The 25,009-nt window shown below is 37.3% G+C and overlaps 1 protein-coding gene across 1 annotated transcript in view; it reads left to right on the plus strand.

Moving 5' to 3' along the window:
• Window positions 1-1,391: 1,391 nt before the first annotated feature.
• Window positions 1,392-25,009, plus strand: part of dgkq (diacylglycerol kinase theta) — a 74,906-nt gene continuing 51,288 nt past the window's right edge. Inside the window, exons 1-2 of the mRNA XM_088918868.1 lie at window positions 1,392-2,442; window positions 19,145-19,224. Coding sequence (XP_088774994.1) covers window positions 2,220-2,442; window positions 19,145-19,224 — 303 coding nt within the window. The 5' untranslated portion in view covers window positions 1,392-2,219. The remainder of the gene's footprint in view (window positions 2,443-19,144; window positions 19,225-25,009) is intronic.

Consider the following 25,009-nt stretch of genomic DNA (forward strand, 5'->3'; position numbering starts at 1 on the left):
GGTAATACAAAAGAAGTACCAGGCACAACATGGAGCAGCCAAAAAAAAACATATCTGTATCTTTAGGTTCATGGGTGATGCAGAATCTGAAGTCAATGATCTATAAAGAAGGCTGTTTTGTATACAAACTGACACAGAAGCACTGCTGGGTGGCTGGGTTGGGTTTTACAATTCTGTTTTTTATTTCTTATTTTACATATAACAATGTTCTATAGTAGTTAATGTTTCAAAAGCATAAAGATGTGGATTTTCCTTTTAATGTTTTAATGTGTGCTACCCGTTTTGTTTACATACATTTCGTTTAGTTACAGTTCCACGATAGATTTAATAACGTCTTAGACGTTTCTTTGAAAAAGGAGAGGGTTGGGGAGTTTGAATTGTTGAGCTAGTCTGCCTAGCAACCAATAAGAGCATCGTCATAAAGATCTCTATTATTAAATATCGAATTAATTCCATAAATTAAATGGCCTCACACTTATGGCGTAACCCCCCGAGCACTATTTTATCCAAGAATGTAAAAGATGAGAGAGAATGAAGAGTAATAGCCTTAAACATCAGCAAACATATTGGTTTCGGGGAATGCAAAAAAAAATCCGTTTGTAGATTGATATGCCTTTTAATTATTTGTGGTTGGCAAACTGAGCATTTTGCAGGCGAATAAAAACGTGATCGTTTTCATAGTAAAAAATATGACCTCCCCTGTGACGAGCAATGTTCACGTTTATGTACATTCTTAAAGTGAATTGACTTTCACTTCCCTGCCTTCCCTTTTGTCAAGCTTGTGGGTTGCAGATACTGTTTCTGGTTTAGAAATGACTTGATTGCAAGGTTTTTTTTAATGCGTAACAACGCAAAGCATCCGCGGGGGCAAGAAATGAAATGCCTTTTTTTTTTTTAAAGATAGGAGGTTACGGGAATGACTGATTGAGTGGGAGTTCAAACACGCTCCGACTACCAAATTGCCGGGGTGTGTGTGTCTGTGTTGTTACTCAACAACTGGAATCCCAGCATCTGTTTTCCTGACGCATGTCTTGTGTTGGGGAGGGGGTGGGGGGAGAGAGAGCAGACAGCGGACAACCAGCAGGTATCGACGTCAAACGGGAATCCGCAGTCACAAACAATCAGGAGTCTTTGCACTGGATCTGGGGGCTATGAACAGAAACCGCAGCCGGGAGAATCAAGCACTGCAGCGGGGAAGGGAAAGAAACAACTCGCCGAAGAACTGCAGGCGGAAGTTGTGTTTGTTCTTCGCAACCTCATCTGCTGCTGCAGACTAGCCACTGTAGTACAGGAGCATAAGAAAAAAAAGGGGAGGGAAGACCAAAGAAAGTTGCACGAAAATTATTTTTACTGTGTAAAAACATTTTAACGAACTCCTGAATTCGGCTCCAGCGTCTCGGTTTAGTTCAGTATTGGGATCGTCTTCGCGCTGCCGGTTGTTAGTCCACCGTCTTTCGGTTCGGAGAAACTGGGCCAACTATGGTTCATCTTGTATCATCATCCCCTTTTCCGTAAGTTTATAGTTTTCCCCCCCTTTTTTATATACATTGGCCTGCTGCTTGTTCTCCCTTCGCTCGCAAAAACCTTAGTACTGAAACAGCAGTGAATCTACCTCGGCAAGGCTCTCTCTTGTTCTACGTGTCTTTTTTTCTCTCCATTTGAATCCGGCGTTTCTGTAACTAAATGCTACTGGATTTGAGAAAGTAGGTGCAGTTGTCGATGCGGTGTAGTTTTAGGAATCCGGATGATTTTTGTTGTGAGGTTAAAATGTGTTTTTTTTTTAACCGACGCTAGGCAGTAAACACTACCTTGACAGGCTTTTGCAAAACTGTGTTGAATTTTTTGTTTCGTGGTTTCATTTCGTTGGTCGGGGGTTTAGTTTACACGCTACTTAGCTGAAGCCAACGACATTACTGCGGGAATATTTTGCGTTAAGACGATTTTTTTCATGGAAATTGGAGACCTTCAAAAATAATAAAAACTTCTGACTGAATGGGATTCTCGTACACAACAGTTTTGCTCGCCGTGTATGACTGATATTCATGACATTTACTTGTTATGATCACAGATAATTCTGGCTGAACTGAAGCTTGCAGTCGTATGGCCACGATGATTCGCAGAGGGTTAACGTAGGGTGTGCTAACGCTGTCGGTTTTTTCTTTTATTTATATCGAAGTAAATAAGCTGCAAGGGTACAAATAAGACAAAATTAGCTTAGCATGGCAGACAGCGTGCGGGTCAAGCACGGTAACTGCGGCACCGACAGCCCGGGCGCCAGCCCTGTGGCCGGGAGGAAGAAAGCACAGAGCTCGCCGGGCTGCAGGACGAAGTACCAGGCTGGGGCTCCTGGACACAGTTTCAGGAAAGTGACACTGACGAAGCCGACCTTCTGCCACCACTGCAGCGACTTCATCTGGGGATTAGCCGGCTTCCTTTGCGAAGGTGAGACTTGACTCTTGCACATCATTGACTGTCATTATCTGGATCTTAAAACCCGGGGTAGGGGCTGTGATTCAAATCGTGCGGACCAGGTAATATTGGGATTGTTGTTTTTTCCAGGGTTTCTATGGATGCCGGATCCCTGTTTCTAAATTTATGTTAAAAAGAGGTGTATGCGTTTGAGGGTTGTAGTAAAACCAGGAACGGCTGAGACTGTCGCTGTGCAATTGGGATTTTTTTCTCTCTACATACATCGTTCAGAAAACTACGGTATATTAAATGAAAATTAATCAATGCTCACGTCCCACAAAGAACACATTTTTGTAAACAGTAAATGTAAATGGTATAAGATAAATATCTAAAAATATGATCATTGGTATATATTTTTAGTGTGCAAAAATGTTTCATATGGTTTACCGAGCATGTCTTAGTATTTGCTTTTTTATTTGTACCGTAGTATTCATTATTTAAACAACACGTTTCACCAATATTTATTGTACCGACGTAAATGTTCTCAGAACATAGTGACAGATTTCATTGTCAAAACGCAAGCATCCTTGCTTTTTTAGCTTTTTCAAACAGGCAGCACATGACGGCTTTTAACCGTATTCTTTGTAAAGTGAATTCCCAAAGAAAAGGCTCAGAAAGCTTTCACGGTAATCTGTTTTTATTTAGCAATCTTACTATAAGAAAACCTGAACGAATTACACTATAATCATTAAATATTCGATAAATTATTGCTAGTCAATAAAAATCAAGGATAAAGATTGTTAAATCGGTCGTGTAATATTTTTTTGAACATACCAGATTTCTTCCATTCAGTGCATTAACAGCAGTACACGGTTAGGTTGTGTTGTATAAAATATGAAAGTTAATTTAGAATTATAAATTGCACATTATTTTGTAAACATTTTCCTCTCCGTTTTCTTATTTTACTTTTTTTTGTCATGTTAAAATTCTGCAGATTGTGGTTTGTGTGTTTTGATGTACAACAACAGCTAGTAAACTAAAGAAAACTACGTTTCAGGGACTGTTGTCAGTTTAGTTTATGGTGTACTTTCTGAATGTATACACTGTATCCCCTGATTCCTTCTAGCTACATTTTTTAATTCTCTCATAGGTGATTGTAAACATTAATGCAGCTGCTATACAGAAAATATAGCATTCAGTGGAATACAAAAATACACATTTTCTACATTTCTGAAGAATTTTGGCCTCTTGTGAACAACATGTGAATCTGTTAGGCTAAGGATTTTTATTTTCTGCAAATTTGAAACTTTTATCACAAAACAAATTAGCAATAAAATGTGTATCGCGTGAAAACATGGAAAAGATAGACTTGTTAGTTCCTGTGTTATACTTAAATGGAAAAAAAAAGGTGAGTTTTTTTTGGGGGGATAGGGGCTTTATGCGATTACGTATCTTCCTAAAAATAGATTAAATTTCTTATGTTTAGCATATATGCTGAAAGCCTAAAATACACATTAGTGGAATGTGACATTGTGGCAATTACCCTGTCGTTATTGCGCTGGAATGAGAGAAGTTACAGTGATAATTATAAATGCAGTTACACTATAGTATGCACATATTCTAGCACTGATATTAAGTAAAGGGTGCATATTTCTTTAGATCACACCCAAAGAAGGCCCCACAGCTGAAACGTTGTTTCTTTTCTTCTCTTTTTAGCATGGAATAGACCTTTACCTTTTCCTTTGCAGCCTGCGCATGCTGACGCAGCTACCTACTTAAACTATTTCTTTAGATAACTTTAAAATCAGGGTTATGCGGTTTAAATTTGACAGCATTTGCAATATGGATTTAAGCCTAGACAGAATGCATAATAAAAGCATATGTGTATGCTGTTGTGGACTCTTTACATTGCATATAATTGCCCCTTCAAAGTGCTTCTTAAATGTGAAAAAGGTCTGTTATATGTGGAAATATTGCACTATTAGTATATAAAAACTAATGTTAAGTCTGCCTGTTCTGTATATACAGGGACAGTACCAGTCTCTTCTAAAAGGAACTTGGTCTGAACCTTTGATACATAGCTAGAAAACCTGTGCATTACTCAAAGTTTCAGCCACATATATAAAGCTTGACTGGCAGGTTGTAGTAATGTAGCTGCGTGACAAAACACAGAAGGGTTGTGGAAATGAAGTCCATAACCAACCCCTTTGAAAAACTGTACATCTTGAGGCGATAAAAGTGGGAAAAATGAAAAGGTCCCAGGGCACTGTTCTTAATGGCACAGTTCAGTCTTTTCAAAACCTAACAGAACCCACTACACCTCTCTTGAATGTCACATATACATTATTGTATAAATTGCTTATGGTAAAGTCTTAACAAACTGCACCTAAGTCAGCAAATGCACTATCAAACTTGGTGAACTGTGAAGAAATGATAAGACCCTTTGAGGAAGATACTTTATGTGGGTGTTTTCATCTAACTTGTGGAAGATGATAAGAGAAGCTCTGAGATCAATTTTGATCTTAGTTACCGAAAAACACATTTATTTGTTAACAATTGTAATTGAGTGTTTCTTGGAGGTATTTGAAATTATGATTTCTGAACACATCGCTGATTTTTGGGGGGCTAATTCAACAATCGTATTTTTTTAACAATCCTCTTCATCATAAAAGCTAAAGTTTGACTTAAAAAAAGTAGGTGGATCGCTTGCTAGGTATTAGTGCATCCTTAAGTTTTCATCTGTGAAGGAGTAATGAAGTAACGAGTAAAAGCTGAATTAAAGTTGTCATTTAGGAAAAACGTAGGCCTGAGGAATTAATTTAAAAGATTCAAGTAAATCTTAACTTAAAGGGTGCTGCAGTGGTTAGCACAATAGCAAAGAGAAAATTGAATGTTGCTGTCCAGGAGGGAATAGTTTTATTCTACCATAAGTACTTGGATATTTTTCTAAGGAACTTTATATGTCTTTGTATGTATACAGGATGGGGAAACACTAAAACAGTAGTTGTACAATGAATACAGGTACATAATTTCTCTTTAGAGTTAGGGCAAAATGGGGATAGCACAACTGGAGCTCTTAGAAGTCTCCAAAATGTCAGTTAAGGAGGTAAGACAGAGCCCTTTCATATTAAAATTAGGACTATGGTACAGAGTGGAGTTACCCATTTACATTACGGTACTACCAAGGAGGAAAGATGCATCTTCTGCGTGATTTGCTCTGCAAGGGTACAGCGTTGCACTCAAGTATTTTCATGTTTTTATACTTGCTGGTTTGTTTTTATACTTGTGGTTTCTGGAATGATCTTTGACTGAGATGTTGAAAACATGGGATGACCAGATATTTGAGTGTATCCGAGTGCTGCTTCCTTGTAGCTCTTGGGTCCTGGTTTTGGACTGAGCCACCATCTCTGTGGAGTCGGCTTGCTTTCTGCGAGTGCACCAGTGTCCTCACACTTTCAGAAAGCCATGGTTACTTGGCATCTCTAAAGCATCGCCGTGTGTGTGCCTTGTAATGGCTTGGCCTCCAATCCAGGCTGTAGTCCCTTCTTGCACTCCACGATTGTGGGATTAGCTCTGGGTTGCCATAGTCATTACCAGCAATTACCAACTTTATGATGACAAATAATTGTCCAATTTTTTCTACTGTGGGGATGTACTTATTATGATTGCTGTGACTGATACCAATATCCAGTGATAACCCAAACACAGCAGCATTTACCAATATGTAGCACTAATGCAAGTAAGGCATATTAAACTAATGGTTCCCATCCCTGTGTCGTCTGGCATTTGCAATTGGTAAATTGGTAACCCCTCTATCAAAATTTCCTAGTTAGCGATGCTTGAAACTCTTAACAACTTTATACAGTCGACTTCTGCAGTGAGCTCGTGAATAGCTTCTGCATTCTAGTTTTTGTTGATTTATCTTGGAAACTGTATAAGTATAAACATCCCTATCAACCTTACTGCAAAAAAGTAAAAACCAAAAAGTAGCTTTCAGTGTTTCATCATTATTGGAATAAACCCTCAAGCACTGCAGATGAAGAGGAGGAAAACCAGCTGTTTTTTGGAAAACCAAAAGCAATTGTTTGTATTTTTGTACTTATACTACAGTCATAACAGTTCTGTACAGAAATAGCCTTCTGTTTCATGAATTGTTACAGTTACATTCTGAGAGAAAAGGTTATTTTTGCATTACATAGGTTTTGTTTACAATATCAATTATTTTATCATACTGTACGTAGGAGGTTCTTGAAGGTGCAGTCAATGACATCTTCCTTTTGTTTAATTGTTGAGATAACTGTGCTTACTAAAGAAGCACTAGACTTCTCATCGTGTGTACTTTAGAATAAAGACACGCAAGTTAAAACCCTGGCTTTTTATAAAAAAAGGCTGGATGAGATCCTTGGATCAATTAGCTATTAACAACTAAATGGGTTAAATGAAATAAATGTCTTTTCTAGCTTGTACCCTTTTTTCTGTTCATTTGTGAGCAGAAAGAGTCATTTTAGGAAATACGGTTTTAGCTCAAGAACAGTATACTGTAGATGTGCAATTCATTTGTCGTAAGATTTTGTTTCTTCGGGTACAGCACTTTTACAGCACAGAAATGTTAAATATCAAACTGGTAATCTTGTTTCAGTTGACATTTAAGTATTTTTTCAGCCAAATGTTTCTTCACAATGTTAAAAACCCTTCCTAAGGTGCAGATTAAGTCAAAATGTTTACCTACTGGCCAGTGGGAAATCTGATCTACAGTACTACAGCCAACAGTTTGCCCAAAACCTCATATTTATATCCAGTGATAACCTGCCATCATATATTGGGATACTGTAATTATAATTTGTGACAGGCATGTGTGTCAAAGTTTAGAATATTAGTCTCCAAAAATAGACAGATGAGCATTTCAGTCTGTGACATATTCATTTAGAACTAGTAATAATAGGTAATAGGTATGATGAAGTCTTTTAAGATGTCTGAAAAGAGGCAGTAAGTAAAAGTATACTGTGTTGATGTGAGTAAAAACATTTTCATCCCTGCCTTTGCAGTTGCAAATAGAGCAAGCAGGATACGTAGCTGTCAGTTTTCTCCACTCCTTCTCGCGAGTAAAGAGGAGTTTGGTGTTTGGAGTGGAATTGAGTGAAAGCTGTCAAGAGCTCAGTGGAGGAGGATGTCAGTTGTCCTTCAGTTAGCAGGGGGTTAGGACTGATTGATCTGTACATTGACATACATTTAAAGAACCTCTTCCAGCTAATGCTGGCAGGTTAAAGGCAAGTCGAGGAATGATTTAAGAGCTTGTGCCACAGAAAGATAGATTGTATTGATTGCTTTTTTTCGTTTCCTTGTTTAATTGCCTAATTAAGCATCATTCCTGTGATCGAGTTATCGGGTTTGCTTAGTAACAGGAGATGGGTTGCTTTGCTCTGCCAAAGCAATAGTGTATACAAGATACTGTCTTAAAGTTGGCTGATACAATGAGATACAACTTAAACCATCTTAAGTATCCTCAGTATCCACGTTTCCGGCACATCCATTTAGTCTTAATAGGAATTGCAGCTGATCAGTGCTAAAAGGCCAAAAGGATATCAGGCAATGACTTATTGGTATTGGGGAACTTGTTAGCTTGTGCTGAAGGCCATATTGAATACTTACCTAGCACTTCTGTTCCTAGAGAACCATCTGTAAATACATGCTGTCTTTAATATGTGTTTATTTTACATTATTCTGGGTCGGAGTAGTTTTGGAAGAGGAGTGACTTTTCTCCTTGTCTTTTTCCAGTTTAACTTTTCATAATTTCACTCTGTTGATTTTTTAAAATGTTTTCGCAAAGACACTATAGTAAACTCCTCGAATCATCTTTCATATTCATACGTAACATTCAGTGGTATTTTAGATCAGCTGTTAACCTGTGTCTTAAAAGCAATGTGTGTGTTTGAGTTTAAATATTTGCCCTAGGTGTTTTTTAAACGTTTTTTTTCTCCTTCCCTTTGTGGTGTCTTCTTTCTCCACAGAAGAAATGCTTCCTTATCTGCAGACTGTTTGAATAAGGTGGAATATGTGTTGAACATTTATTTTGTGATGAATCTGGCTAGTTCTGAGGATAATTTTTTGTAACACGTGTTACATGTGTTTTAGCACGTTGTCTTTGTTTTTGTGCTTCTCCAAGTGTGCAAATGAAGAACATGAGAGACGAGGATATATGGTAGTGTTGGAATGTGTATCCTTTACAGTGTTTAGTGTACAAGTTAATATAGGGTAGGAATTAAAAGGATTAATATTGCATGAATTCTTAATTCTTTCTAAATAAATGCAGCTTTAGAGTATCTTTTTTTTACTTCTTTAATTTCCCATGTGTATTATTTTAGGACCTAAAAACAACACAATCTGTACCCAGACATTGGGAATATAAGATTTTGGACCAAGGTATTCCTGTTCTGCAGGTTTCCTTTAATTCCTTTGAAGAGCTTAAAAACAGCTCCAATGCTTAACCTGTGCATTAGGTTCCTGTGAGCCAAGTTTGTTTGTAACAATAAGAAGGTTTGTAGCATAGTGCTGTCTGTTCTGGTATGAGAGGGAGAAGGTAGGTGCTGGCGTTCTGCGAGTGAGTTTTGGATGAAATGCTGCATTGCTGCTAGCTGAGTGTGTGAAACTGTGATTGACTTTTTCAGTTGCATGGCAACCAGGAGTCCACTGGGGATGAAATCCGGGGGCTACAGAAGGAGAGAAGGCCTGAGCACACTTTCAACAAGATGGGCTTGGTTTAGAGTTGACAACGACGGGTTTTCAGCTATCTGGGCAGTTAAATGCAGGAGATGTTAATGCGATGAATTGATTTTAGTAAGGAAATCATGTTTATTTTAATGTTTAGCTGAATTATACAAAAAGCATTCTATCAATCACACAAACTGTGATAAACTGGTAGATAAAGTGTTGTATATTTTGCATCAGATTTCAGATCTGATCTTATCGGGGGCCAAGTATGCGTTGGATCAGTCAGTACAGGGATTGGAAACCAGTTTGCTGCATAGGTGGTGATGGTGGACCAATAAGTTGAACTCTTCCCTCTTGACCAGAATTTCTGAACCAGTCCTCCAGGTGACATGGCAGCTGAAGATAAATTCTCTCATTGGACAAGATTTCATAAAGAATTAGAGTAGGCACACACTGACAGTCTTGTGTAGATCAATAACAAATGTTACAGGCATACTGTACTTTGTGGTTCTTGCAATAAAAGCTCTTTGTATATATGAGCTTTTTCTTTAAGCTTTGGGTTGTTTGAGTTGGGAACAAGTTGTCCAGCCTCATAATTGCAACTAATACCTTTGTTTTTTTTTCTAGAATCCACATAGGAGCCGATCCTCAAATCATTTACCAAATAGCAACCAAATAAGCTACTGTATATAGAACCAAATGGCTTTCTCTTATTTGTATCTTTTCTTCTGTTCTTCTTTTGAGAAAAGGGTATTAATTAGAATGTTGCAGGCATTACTCATTTCCCTGGGAGGTCACGTATAGGGCAGCGCTACAGTTCACTGTTCACTGATTTAGATCATGACAGGAATTGCATTTAAACAGTATGAGAAAAAGTCCTGTCATATCTGGTTTCATATCTCAGCTTGTTTTATTTCAAAAGAAAAGAAAAGCTTTAAATTCATGGGCTGCTGCTTCGTTCAGAAGAGGCTGGACTTCTCTGAATGGCGTGAATGTGTGTGCTGTTGAAGATGTTTAACCATAGAGATGAAGTCAGCAGTTTAAGCTAAGTGCACATCACGAGCGACGCTGCACAGAATGAGCTCAGTAGGTTGTTCTTCATGAGTTTTAAGTCTGAAGTCCCCATGCACAAACTATTCATGATGAATAAAGTCATCATGATAAAGTGATGATAAAGTCAGGTCAAATACAGAATTCCAAGGTTTGGGTATTTGCCGTTTTCATGTAGTATTAATTTACTTTTTTATTCCTTTCACTTTGCGATCACTCATTTTAATCAGCTCCAGTTCACTGCAGTGACCCCTTGAACCCCCGAAAAAAAGATTGTATTTGCCTCCAAAACTTCCATCATCAGAGTAGTATTTTCCTTCCACAGTGCCACAGCGGTCCCAGCACTCACTGGAGAATTGACGTGTCTCTCGCCAACAGCACTAAAGGCTCATAGTTCAGGGTGGCTGTGGGCATGATGAGAATAGCCTGAAAAGTACAAGTCATCTCCAGCCCTCTCTTGTCCTTGGCCACTTGTGCACTGCTGCCTAGGAAAACCTGGTCATAGCTGGCTAAACGACATACTGAAACTGGAAGAGGCAACCTCAGTATTATAGATCCTTACGCTGCTTTGGAGACCTAGCATTATTAGTTTTAAGGTTGCTTCAAATTAAGTCAGTTTTAGTGACGAAACCAGGACACCTTCATTTGTTTCCGTTTTAATGGCTATATTTACCTTCCTCAAATTGCATTTTTTAAAACTTTTTCTGGTAACTGAAACCTCATGGACTACAGGGTTTATAGCACTCGATATACAGTTTTATGCAAAAGTTTGGGCACCCCTGGCCAAATTACGTTTTGTTGATTTTCTAAGTGAAAAGAAGTTAACACAACCTCTGTAGCAAACAAACTTAAACTTGACATATTTCTGCAAATATTAATGCACAGTTACTATTTATTTACTTACTTTTACAGATTGAAAGAAGTCAGTGCTTAGTAACACCCCATTTGGCAGAAATCAGAGCCAGAAATCCAGTTGATCCACTAGTGTTATTTTTTGTAAGGTCTCAGAACTTAATTGACTCATTAGGCCTTAGTCTAAGTCAGGTGATGACAATTCCAGAGCTTAATAAATTCTCTGACTCTTCACACCTCTCGGGGTGTTGTGCTTACACTCAACAACCATGGGCTCCTCGAAGCAGCTGACTGGGGATCAGAAAATAAAGATAATTGACTCTTACAAAGCAGGGGAAGGCTATAAAAAGATATCTAAATGCTTCCTGCTTGCGATTTCCACTGTCCGAAATGTCATTAAGAAATGGAAGTTAAGGGGAACAGTTGAAGTCAAGACAAGTTCTGGAAAACCAAGAAAAATCTCAAAACCTCTCGTAGACTGGTCAGGAATGCAAAGCAAAACCCCCATATCACTGCAAAGGACCTACAGTAAGGTTTAGCTGGCACAGGAGTAGTGCTGCACCGGTCCACTGTGCAGCATTGCTTGCACACACATGATCTGCATGGAAGAGTAAACCTTACCTGCAATCTCATCACAAAAGTCAATGTCTGAAGTATACAACACAACACTTAGATGAGCCAGAGGCATTTTGGAACCAAGTGCTGTTGTCTGATGAAGTAAAAATTGAACTCTTTGACTACAATCACCAAAGGTACGTTTGGAGAAAAAAAGGAAAAGCATTTGAAGAAAAGAACACCTTGCCAACTGTTAAGCATGAGGGTGGATCTATTATGCTTTGGGGTTGTGTGGCAGCCCATGGCACAGGAAATATTGTGCGGGTAGAGGGAAGATTGGATTCTACTAAATATCAACAAATCCTGGAAGCTAATGTCCCACAGTCAGTAAAGAAACTGAAGCTGAAAAGAGGTTAGATATTACAACAAGACAATGATCCAAAACATACCTCAAAATCAACCATGAACTACTTCAAGAAACGAAAGATTAAGGTTTTGAAATGGCCTTCACAGTCCCTAGACTTGAATATTATTGAAAATCTGTGGGTAGATCTCAAACATGCAGTGTATGCAAGAAGACATAAGAATATTTCTCCACCAGTAGCGTTCTGCAAGGAAAAGTGGTTAAAAAAATCCTAAAGCAAGAATAGAAAGACTGTTAGCTGGCTACAACAATTGTTTGGAGGCTGTGATTTCTGACAAATGGGGTGTTACTAAGTACTGACTGATAGGGTGCCCAAACTTTTGCACATGCCACATTTACTGTATTATTTTATTTCAATCTGTTAAATTCAGCAAATAAACAGTAACTGTGCATTACCATTTGCAGACATGTATCAAGTTTAATTTTGTTTGCTGCTGAGGTTGTGTTAACTTATTTTAACTTAAAAAATAAATAAAACATTTGGCCAGGGGTGCCCAAACTTTTGCATACAACTGTAAATGTGCTGTTTTCAAATTCCTAGGTATTTTCCCCAGAATAAGTGTTCAGAAGTGGTAAACCCCCCCATAAAATGTTTTTAAACAGGTAGTTTATAGTTGAAGGTTTAGTTAAGTTGGCACTTAATAGGATTCATGGAAATTTCTGCAATGCCTATACAAATGAACATTTTCTGCTTTTTAATATTTACAGGCTCATTGATGCAAGATTTTCTGTAAAATTATACCATAGAAACACAAGGTTGTTTCTTAATGCTCCTGTCGATACATCACTCTTTGAGAACTTATCGGACGTTTCAGACAAGTTCAGGTCTTGTTTGTGCCGGTGGTAAATTGTGGGGGTGGTGCACTGGGTTTGAAATGGTACGATTCACACAACTGTCTGTGAAGCACTGCCAGCATGCTGAGGGCCAGAAACCACTTCCTGCTGTCGTTAAAAAAAGCCCCAAACCTCCAGCACACCGTCTAAACTGAATCAGGGCTCCTGAGAAAGATAATGAGACCTTTTTTCTTTTAGAAGCTGCCCTTTGTGTTCTCGGCTATGTTTAGACTTTTTAAAGATTTGAGTTCTATTTTCAATTGCACAGCGCCTTGCCTTTTATGTTCTTCAACAAATAAGTGATGCAGTGGAAACTGAAGGTTTCAACCAAAAACCATGACTGTAGAGATGGTCAGGGCAGGTTAGGACATGGCAAACCAGGCCTTTTACCTTCTTCTTTAGGCCCCATACTTTACCTTTTAAGAAATATTCCAGTGTTTTTTCCAAGGGTGTAGCTCTGGAACAAGAGTGTAAAGAGATTGCCAAGACATTCACAGATGTTAGCGATGCCTTTTATAATTTCGTTCAACAGCAAACTTTTGCGAAGACTGCTTGCCCCGCTTTTCATTTTTATTAAAAATCAACCGGGTTGTGACGAATAAAAGTGAAATGGCTGGGCTTTCTTTGACACTTCATTGTCAGACTTCGCAAATCATTGAAGTTTCAAAGCTGGTTTATGGAAATGGATCCAAAGGAGACCTTACTGGCTCCTGCACCCTTTTCGTGTTCATGCTTGATTTTTATATTGTAACAAAAATCAGTCTCTGGTTCAAACATGTTGTCCTTTAACTCTGTAATAACAGCGACTGCCTTGGTTTATATCCAGTGAAGCTGGTAAGCAGGTAAAGTAATTAATTCAGAGCAAACTTGTGTGATTTTCAGGACAGTGTTTTAAAGCTGCTCGACAAGAATTCAAATTTGTGACTCGGTGGTAGAATCATATTTGTTGAGGGACTGTTTGAAGGGAAAAGAATGGGCGGCTTGGCGCTGCAGTGGTTAGCATTGCAGCCTCTCAGAACTGGGGCCCCGGGTTCAATTCTGGACCTGAGGTGCTCTCTGTGTGGAATTTGTGTGTCTGGTGAACTGCTAGTGCTGGTTTTCACCAGGTATTCCAGCTGCCTCCCATACTCTAAAGGAAAATACTGGTAGGTAAATTGGCTTCTGGGAAAATTGACCGCAGGTGTATATGCATATCTGTGTGTACCCTGTGATAAATTGGTATGCTGTCCCAGCTGTACTCTGCCTTGTACCCATTGCTAGCCTGGATCTCCCCCCCAACCCTGTATTGGATAGAGCAGTGAAGCCATTAGAAAATGGATGGATGGGGATAATAAGGATGTTAGTCCCCTTTAGTGGGACTGTATTCACTGAGGGAAGATGCTTGAGTTTTGGAATTGGCTTCTTCATGGCCATATGGTGTTGTCTGAACTTTTTATACTTTACAAAGTATTGCTGAAGATTGGGGGGGAAAAAACCCTACAAAAAAGTATTTATTGTTTGTAAACGCTCTTTGTTTAGTATGCCTGTAGTGATACATTCTAATTTTACACTGTAATTTTCTTTTTTTAAAAAAAAACAGATTGCTGGGGCATGATACAACACTTTGTTTAACATGGCTAGTAAATAATTATGCAACTATTTAAAAGATGCAGGTGTTAGATAGCCTTTGAATTTGTGCAAGATTAATCAAGCATCTCAGCACTAATTAAACTTTTCTTTTTCTGTGCTGTTTTTTCTGAATGAGAGCCAAGATAAATTACAAGATGTAATTTAATGTTTGGTGGGGTTTTTCGCTATCATATTAAAGAAAAATTAGGAACCAAGTTTTATAAACTCAGAATGCAGGTCAACTTTCTGTTGCACAGCAGTCATAACAGCAAAGTTAAAATGGTCTTTTAAGTGCTTTTTTTCCAGTTTTAAATGTGAATTTAATAAAACCAACTCAATACGCGTTTCCCTAGTGTTTATATTTCTTCAAATTAAAATAGACATTGTGTACTTCACAGCAGACTAATAAACATTTGTTTATTGAGCTTTCAGAAATTGGTTTAAGATTGCATTATTTGGTATTTTCAGCCATGTTGTCGAAGCTGATAACCTGATAACTTATAGTTATATAGCTGATAGCTGGCTTGTCTGAGCACATTGTTGCATTATAATTGTCTCAAAACTAGGGGTTAGATTCTAATGATAAACTTATATGGAATATTCTCAGGATAGGAGTGGCATTGTAAGCAGATAGTCTCACTTGGTGCTTTATTGCATGTGTCTGGTTGTTGTTTTTTCCAAAAGTTTTTTTTTCTGAAGTAAAGACATAATACCTTTTAAAAAGTTGCAAAAAAGGGTTATGTAGGGTATATATTGCACCTTGGTTTGTACTTTGGTGGTGAACTACTTTGGATTGCTTTAACCACTTCCCTAAAGTGTAAAAATAATCCCAAGGAAGGAAAAAAAATAATAACAGTGTTATCATATTGAAAACACTGCCAAAAATGGAAAGGTGTCAGAATTTCTTGCATACCTAAAGGTGCAGGAATGTTTGTTATGTGAAGTCGTTGGGGAATTCAGCATCCATCCTTCTGCCTTATTAGACTACAGACTGACAGGAAGCCCAGTGATCACCTCAGACCCAGTCAACCTACTAGACTCTCAATCGCGAGAGGAATCATTCCCACATAGCAATAACTGTGGATTGTAATAAATCTGACCATCATAAACCTGATTGCCGTGGTTAGGGGCCCTTAAAAATAGCATTATGATTCAATGTTGCAGAGTTATGAGACTATAGTATGTATAGCAGCATAGAATGCCACCCCTAGCATTTTGTGAGACTGGGGTTTTCTGTTAGCACCTAGTTGTCTGGTGATGGCAGAGAATGTGATTCCTAAAGAAGCATGAAGGCTGTGCAGCAGCCTGCCTGTTCTTCCCGCTACACCAGTCTCCACGCAATCCCTTAATCTTTCAACACAAAGCTCGCTCCCACATAACAAGGGCCACTCAAGACGGTGTGATGCATTCTGGGATCAGTTCAGCATCTCTTGGACAGATGCTAAGATGGGTCTGTCGGCTGTCAACATCAAATGACATCTTTGCTCTTGTGTTTTGACCAAAAACGGAATATTCCATTATTCTCCGTGCAGAATGCCAGTCTGTGCCAGTGTTGCTTGCATATCCATGATGGCGCTAAGGGGTGAAACACCAGGGATTTGATCACGGATCACTGATGTCCATGGGCTTAGAACATAGGGAGCGCCACTCTCTAAACAACGATGAACTTCACTGTGCCCTTGTCTTTCACCGCAACAGAATTCCACAGTATCTAGGATTCAGGGAGCGCACGTATTTCTTCTGAAATTTGGGGTTGGATTTCTAATGGATTGCAAGTACACAGGGCACGAAAGTTCTTCATTTCTTTCTTGATGTGTATATACTGTATTTCACACACTCTAAATCACGCTTTAGTATTTCAGAAACTTACTGAGCAGCTGAGTTCTGAGTGACCTACTGTACTGCTCAGAATAAGCAAGCCAACACAGAAGCTGTGTCCTGTAATCTATTATTCTTTCTGTGCAGTTGATTTCTTAATCACTCACCGGTTTTGGTCTGTTGACTTTGTGGCTTGTTTTGTAACGCAAGTGTCGCTGCTTCCCTCGTATCCTGTTGGAGGTGTGACAGTTTTGCCTCTTTGTCGCACTTCACAGGTCAAGATAAAATGGATTATGCTTCTAATGCTCGCAAACATGCTAGGGTGTTGCGTCACACAGCTGAATTTCAAAACGACTTGAAATATCCTCTCCAAAAGGCCCCTATATGATAAGGTGCCAGTATTCAAAGGCTAATTATTTGATAAGAACCTTTGCTGAATGAGATTACAAGTATGTGTTTTATATAAAATTAATATGAATGTTCCTGAATACATGCAGGTTTTTTAGTATTAACTATTTTTATTTTTGTGTGCTGCTTTGAGCCTACCGTACTTACAGTGAAACATGATGTAATAAAATAGTGCACCAAAAGTGTGTTATGTGATAAGAGAAGAAAATTAGATATGGATTTACCATAAAATGTTTTCATATACATTGGGAAAACAATGGGGAAAAAAAGTCTAGGGTTTACCCTAATTTGACAATTTTGCAACTGTTTGAAGTCTATCAATTCACATAGTTTATTAATGTATCAAATATGTGAAAGTAACAAAACATTCAAGGTTTTAACATATCCTTATTCACAAGAAAAGAGCACAGTTTGAGACGCTTAAGAAAACCCTTATCAGTGACTCTCACTGACATTGAATAAATTAATATTGAGCTTTTGAACTCGTGAGCTCCTGCATAAAAGTAATTTCTTACTTTCAGCTTCATGAATTTTAAATGTGGTTATGCACTTTTCCTCCTTGAATTGAGTTGAAAAAACAGAAACTTTAAAGATAAACCATAATTAAGCCCAAATTTTCATACCAAATGATTAGTACCTTCATTGAATCAGTAGCTATTGAAGTTGTCTACTGAACACAAAACATATTCAAAGCATATACTGTAGTTATACTGCATGTGGAATAATCAGATCTCCATTTACAATAATTAAAATTTACTAACAGTAAGCATTTATATTGCTAAGGACTAGGTTAATCATACTAATCTACTGAGTAACAAGAGAATGAGAGTCCATGATTTGGATATTGCCTTCATTTAATCTAATCACTTTGTTTTTTTAGAATATTAAAGTCCTGCATTTGTATAGTTAATGCCTAAATATTACTTGGAACATAAGCAGGATACAAACAAGAGAGAGCCCACTCAACCCTTAGTGCTCGTTTGGTTGCTAGTAGCAACCACATGATCACAGGGTCTCATCTAGAAGTTTCTTGAGACGTCTAGGCAACCTGTTCCAGACAACATGCCACCAACTCAGTACTTTGCTAACAAAATGCACTAAATAATAGATAATTTTAAGACATACAATGTATAACTTGAAGTATATTTTAAAAGCTACTGTAAAAGAGCAAGGTGTAAAATTTCTTTCAAGTGAAGTTGAAGCCATGAGGTGACTTAGCGTGACTTAAAAGAGCCTTATCTGTGTGTTTGAAAGAGCTAAAAGAAAAAAAAACTCCTGCTCCTGCCTGCTGCATTTTTCATATTACTGTAATGATAAGTGCCTTCACTAAGAAGAGCAGCATGAGAGGGACATTTAACAGTTGCTTAGACAGCATATGGTTTGTGTGATATAGGCTTTTTTTCATTAAAGAACTGTTCTTCATAACATACGTGCAGGGTTGTCGTTCTAATATTAGTGGACCGGTTCTTCGTTTGTAATGTTTTTGCCGTAAATACCTTGGTAAACCATGAACATTTTCATCTTCAAACAATAAGGCATCTTAGAACAGAAAGTTTCACCAGGTTGTTACTAGTAAAACAAATGACAGGTTTACCACACATTAAATAAATGTCATACACTTCTAATGACATTAGTCATGTAGCTTTTTTTAGTGTTCGGTTTATCAAATCACATTTTAAAAAAAGGTGTACATTTGTAACACATTTGTAGGCTCTAGAAGATTATAGCTAACTCTTAGAAAACTATTGGTATATGAGAGTTTGAATAAGAAGAATTTAAAAGACCTTTTTTGTATCCCCTTCTGTATTTACATATTAGCTGCTCACCTTTATCAAAGTCTGATAAAACTTTATTCTAGTATAGATGTGATAATGAGGTACTGCACATGGCTGTCCTACAAGCACCAGTTGCAATTCAGAATGTCTTCAGATGATTTTTAGAAAAATGTAATATTCATTAACATATCCATATCTTCAAGGTACACAAATACTTCTCTATTTCACTATTGTAGTGTTGTGAAAGGTGACTTTATATGGGTGAAGATTTTGTTTCCTTTTTAGCGACTACAAAATAATATTGAGACATTTCACTTCAACTACAGTGGTTTGGCAAGTTATTACAGCTCTCCACTGCTTACTGGTTTTATTGATGACTTTGAGGTCACAAGTGTAATTAATATAAAATGCCAAAGCACAGGGATCACATCCTGAAGCAGAATTTCATCGACTGCAATACCGAAGGACCACAGTCAACACTTCTAAGAGTGGTGTTTTTTCCCGTAAAATAGATTTTCAAAAATAACTTGTGTAGTAAATATCTTCTTGTGTGGGTGGAAGATTTAATGAATAACCATTCTTTTGGTGTTCTGATGAATGTCAAAACAGCTGTTTGTCATGTGACGGTTTTCTGCTTCGAAGTGAAGTAATGCCATCCAGGGAGGCGTGAATCTCATGTTGCTGTGTCCTTTCTCCTTTACAGTGTGCAGTTTCATGTCCCATGAGAAATGTCTTAAGCACATGAAGACTATGTGCTCCTGCATGGCCCCAACTCTAGTACGGGTGAGTTTCTGTTGAGCCGAGTGTTTCTTTGCACATGCTGTTTTTTTCCCCTATTTTTTACTTCCTTCCTGTAGCAGTGGATAGAAATATTGCATCTTAATCTTAATTTTCTACTGCCTCATAAATAATTTTTTGTGGTACCTCATTTAAGTTTGCTAATCCTAATTCTCATTTATTACAACAAGGCATTAGCGAATATCCTTGTTTCAGGTAGCCAAAACCAGTCAAACTGTACACGTGGTGCGTTTTAAAGATTTTTGCACAGTTAACGCGTGTTTCAGAAAGAAATCCTCTGTAAATGTGAAAATCTGGCATAACACATAAGAGATAACATAAGAGATGGAAAAAAGTTGAGATTTATCAACTTCATTTTGGAAAAAGTGGGGTAGCTACTGTATTTTAATGGAAAAAATACTTATGAAATCCTCCTCAGAATTAATTTGATATAAAGCTTTATATGTTCACCTAGTAATATTTGGCTTTGATTATACTTGTTAATGCACAGAACCAACTTGATATGGGCGTGTATTTTTCTTTATCTAAGATGTATTAAAATGAATGTTTTTGTCCAAATAGATAACAAATCTACGGTCCTTTGTGACCTGTAAGTAAAAGCCACTCTGGTAGCTACCGAAGAGCTACCACAGCTTTTGTTGTATTAAAATAGGTTTTTATCTACGATTGGCATTCTTCACAGCCATTCTTAGTTGTTAATGCCTGAACTTCACTGAAATGTGAGATTTGTTCATATAGTAAGAAATTCATTGCTGTGCACTAAAAGCTGTGGGAGTAGAATGAGTATAGTATGCCCTAAGAATATTCCTCCCTGTCAGAGTTTCCCTTACGTATTGAGGTCGAAATCATATGTCTGAAATTTCTTCCATCTTTTATGTTATAAAGAAAAGTTGGTAGGACATTCTGTCAAATAGAACAGTATTGGGCTACCAGAAAATTATTGTCATCCAAAAAATCATCCTTGTATACAGCATTGCGAAACAATTCACAAATGCTAATCTGAACACCGGGTCTGGAAAGCTGAACCTTAATTTCTTGTCATTTTGTGATGTGCAAGTCCATGCTGACAGAATATCTGTCAGAATAGCTGTAAAGGTGTTTGTGTGGGACAAATTCCAAGATGGCTGCCAGAAAAGTTTGTTTATTTTTAAGTCATATTTCTGCAGTAGTTTACCAACAATGTCAAAATTACATTTCCAAAGTTCACAAAGGGATTACTTTTTAATGTCTACTTTTGATTTCTGGTTTTGCAGTCATCTTTGTGATAGTTAATATTAGTGAATATTTTAATTGTAGACATTTTTTAAAGGAAAACAGTATTAATGACCAGTGTAAATAAGAATTTATAATGTAACAATAATGCTTCAGTGTTTATATAGTATTAATATACAGAAGAGTCATCTTTAGTGACAAGCAGGGCACTGTGATAAGCAAAGTTAAGCAACAGCTTTTTCCATTGTGCTTCTCTTCAAATTTATTTTAAATCAGATTTGTTTTTGTAATTCACGACCCCATCCCAGAATACACTTTTCCATTAAAATGTTAAGCCATATACTCTGAAAGTGAAAACATCTGAGAGATGCTCAGTGAAGTAGATGTCTTACTTCCTAAATTATCACACTGCTTTAGTGTTTGTCTTAAAGTACATTATTCTCCAGCCATTCAATATTTTTCAGGATGTTATGACATGTTACCTAATTAGTGAATTGATTATTTTACATTTTAGTGCAGTGGTGATTTACGAAAAAGCTTATCAAGAGAACAGATTGAACATTCTCCATTTTAAACATAAAACTTGTGGAGCCCTCCCAAGTGTGTGTGCAGTATTTATGAAAAAAAGAAAAATGAGGATAATCAGGATAAGGCTAATCTCAAAACTTTTTCTCTAATCTTCAGACCTTTTATAGTAGCTTATTTAAAGTGCACTTTTGCAGAGTATTACATGCATCTATCAAAGTAATCGGCAGTACCTTTTTTTACTCGTTTTTAAATCTGTGCCAATTTAACTGAAGGTGAAATATGCTGTTGTGTTAAATAACTGAGGAAATAAATACTTTCAATTTAGCATATTTATATGCATAGAGCAATATTGCAGCAGTTTTGATCAGACCCTTAAAAAAAAGTTCCTAGAGTTAGCTGAGTTTTTTTTCTGAGGCAAAGGGGAAAGCCATGCATGTTATTTTTCTGCATTATTTTCATTATTTTGGTTTTAAAAACACATCCTTGGTTTTGTGGGTAAAGTGGCTGCATATCGTTCTAGACATCTAGCTTTGTCACTGGTGTTGTCTAATGTGCACCTGAATCTTAAGTGTGAAATGGTGTTAATAGAGTTGTTTAAGTGGAATAAACCTTCTTGTTTTTAAGCAGGCTACCCAGTTGTTGCATGGAAGTGTTTCCATTATATTTCATTTAAAATGTTAATGAAAAAATCATGAAATCCTTTCTTTAATAATCATTTTATGATAGTTACAGTGCAGAAAGCAGAGTGCCCCATGTCTACCGGACCCCAATTATAACTTACCTGTATATTGTGTCATCCCATTAAATATTTACATTAACAATCATTTGATAAACTGTTTATTCACAAATTGATAAATGCACTCCCATTGTTACCCGAGAAAAACACCCTAGTTTTATTCCAGTAATTGCAAAATATTGTTGTTCTGGAAATACCTGTGGACCAGTTTGATTACCCTTTTTATCCCAAACTGTGTGAAGTTTCAGTTCTTTGGCTAGGCCAGATGACTCATTTCCACGAATGAGAGTTGTCTCATTGTGGACTGATCGCCTTGGTTTGTTGTAGTGCTTATCTTGGAGTAAAACGTGTACAGTTTTTTCCTGCATTCTCTTTTTGCAAGAACATCAGGTTGTTTCAGCATCCCAGGCTGGGAGCAAATATTCGCTGCAGCCTTTCAGAGCAATGCATCTTGATGGCTGGCCCTCGTTTACTGGCCTGAAATTATGTTTAGGGATGCAGGTAGCCACATTTCGGCTATAAAACCCAGTGATTAAAGTTATAAAACCCAGGTGAAGTTGTGAATCAACTAATTATGAAGGGAAGTCCCGCCACGGGTTTTTCTGTGTTCTTCAGCACCAGAGGGGGTCAACTGGAAAACAAAATCGAGAGCAGCTTCTGAAATTTCACTAGTGTTATGGAAAGCAAATGAGCGATGTGGTTAAGGATGTGGTAATGATGACAAAATGAAAGAAGACCTGTGTCCTTAACGCAGTGGTCCGAAAGCACTTCATGTGCAGCGCACTGTTCCTAAAATAGCAGATATTATCCATGGCTGACAATTTGGAAGCAATTACACCATTTAATATTAACTACAATTTCTCACTAGAAGGCATTGACTCCATTGTTTTATCTGACAAATGAGCTAGAAATTGTGACAAAACTCTTACCATTCTTAAACATTTTGTTTAGAATGAATTTTTCAATTTTTCAATATTAGATATATATATATAAGGTTATAGTGTACTAAAACTTAGTTTTTTAGCTTAGCAGCTTGAAATAAATTATGTTAAGCAGTATATTCATGCCTATTGTTCTTTACAGGCAAGGTCTGTAAAGTTTAACTAGGAAGGAGCATTTAAGAAATGCAGTAAAAAGTTTCATAATTGAATTTCATTAAATTTTCCCTTCTTTACAAAGGAATTTCTGAGCATCACTCAGTGTGCAGAATTTATTTTTGTTGTAAGCATAAAACACTTCTGAAATTCTCCTTTCACAACAAAGCCTTTCTCCTGCAATCCTGTATGTGAGCCACTTCTGTTTTTAATAACTTATGATTTTGTTTTGCATGTTTTCTAGTTCCTTTCCACACAGCTAGTTTGTAGGGTTTATTTTGAAGGATTTACCATGGTCAGGCAGTTCAATATGAGCCACCCAAAGATGGAAACATTTAGAAACTTATGAAATATAATAAACCCCCTGAAAGGCAATTCAGCATTGGCTGTTTATTGCATTATGGAAATGGTTCACTGTATTTTGTCTTGGTTAAAGACTTCATCTTAAGCAAATAATTGTTGCAAACATGAAGAGTCCTTGAAAAAAATGGCCCATTTTTTTATTTGCTTATTTTTCTTCTCTGAGCTTAAGCACATCCGTGGAAAGGAGCAAAACTGGGTTTACTTTTATGTCACAACTGTTAATGTACATTCATTAGAGGCACATCATCCTTCATAATAATGCGGGCAAAAGGAAAAAGCACTAGGCACTTCTGCTAATCCTGTTTCTAGTTAGACAAGAACACATCACGGGGCTTGTGAAATCCACTATTCAAACAAAAGGAAATGAAGACAACTCCTAAAGCAAAAGTTCCCTCCAATACTTCTGACTTTCCCAAATCTAACACACGAAAATAGGTCGGCTTTGTTTACCTTGTATGGGATGATGAGTCAGTCACCGAACACACCCTTCTATGCGCTTTTGAATAACCTTTTAGCAGTACTGTACCCAGCAGTGGTGGATCTAACGTGCTTTTCTTTCATTCTTTTAGGTGAATTTGGTCCAAGTGCACTAAGGAGCACTTCTACACTGGATAACTGATGATTGAGAAAGATACTTCCATGTAGATTATTATGTACCTTGCTGTTTTTGATAAAATAATTGTTTTGAAGAATTTATAAATATGGGGCTTTCTTGAGCCCTTGGCCCTGTAGTGTACTAGTGCCCAAACCATAGGCAAACAGTTTTGTGCTCTTAGTCTTGCATTATGCTTCTGGGACAGGCTTCGGCTTACCAAACCCCTCACCAGAATAAATGACTTTCTGATATTATCTTACTGTTGTGGGAAATCTTTCATCAGAGGAGCAGAACACAGTCTTGCGTGGATTCAGTTGTTTTTATGAAGCTCAATAATGACATCAACGCGTGTTGGGTCTGTCCCGCAGAACAGACAAACTGCAGGGGTTTCCCAGCTCTTATATACAGTATGATCTCAGGAAGAAGTTTTGTTTCACTGCTTCATATGGGTATTCGTCTTGCCCTTTGATATGTAGCATGAGTTGACCTGCTGAATCCTGTCCCAAGTCCTGTCCTTTGATGTGTAGCTGTCCTTTGACATGTACTGTAGCATGAGTTGACCAGTTTGTCCTGTCCCAAGTCCTATCCTTTGATATGTAGTGTAATTGTTGGAGCTGCTTAAAATATGTTAAGACAGCCGACATATTACACAATGTGTTTAAATTAATACTGTAGTGTTGAATACAGATCAATTATATATATATTTTCCATCAATAATATATATATGTGTTTTATGTTCTACTTCACTTACTTACATAAGCAACATGCCACAATCCAGCGTAGTGCTACTGTAGAGCACTTGTGCTGGAGCATCATTTCTGGTCCATCCTGGTCTGTGTTGTGAGGCCAGTATGGAACTACAGGAATGTCACTCACTGAGACAATACAAAGCCAAGACAAAAATGGTGTAAATGTTCTACTAATATCTTTAAGCAGCAATATTATTAATTGTAGTTTTAAGATGTATTTTTTTATATTTGTAAATCCTTCAAAATGGACAGTTGCACTGTTTTACAACAGTGGAAAACAGTACTTTGAATATATCCTTTTGAGCTTAAGTTTTTTTTTTATTTAGACCATTTATTATTTTGATTTATAGGGAAGGGGTAAGCCTTGCTAGATTTGGGACTGCTTTTTGTTTTCTTTTAAGATTGACAAAGTGACGTGTGGCTTGTTAAGCAACTGTTCCTTGAAGTTCTCACAACCAATTAATAAATTAGCAGCTGGTGAAGTTTGATTCTT

Source organism: Atractosteus spatula, chromosome 1 (assembly GCF_055471065.1).
Source record: "Atractosteus spatula isolate fAtrSpa1 chromosome 1, fAtrSpa1.hap1, whole genome shotgun sequence".
Classification (NCBI taxonomy): Eukaryota; Metazoa; Chordata; class Actinopteri; order Semionotiformes; family Lepisosteidae; genus Atractosteus; species Atractosteus spatula.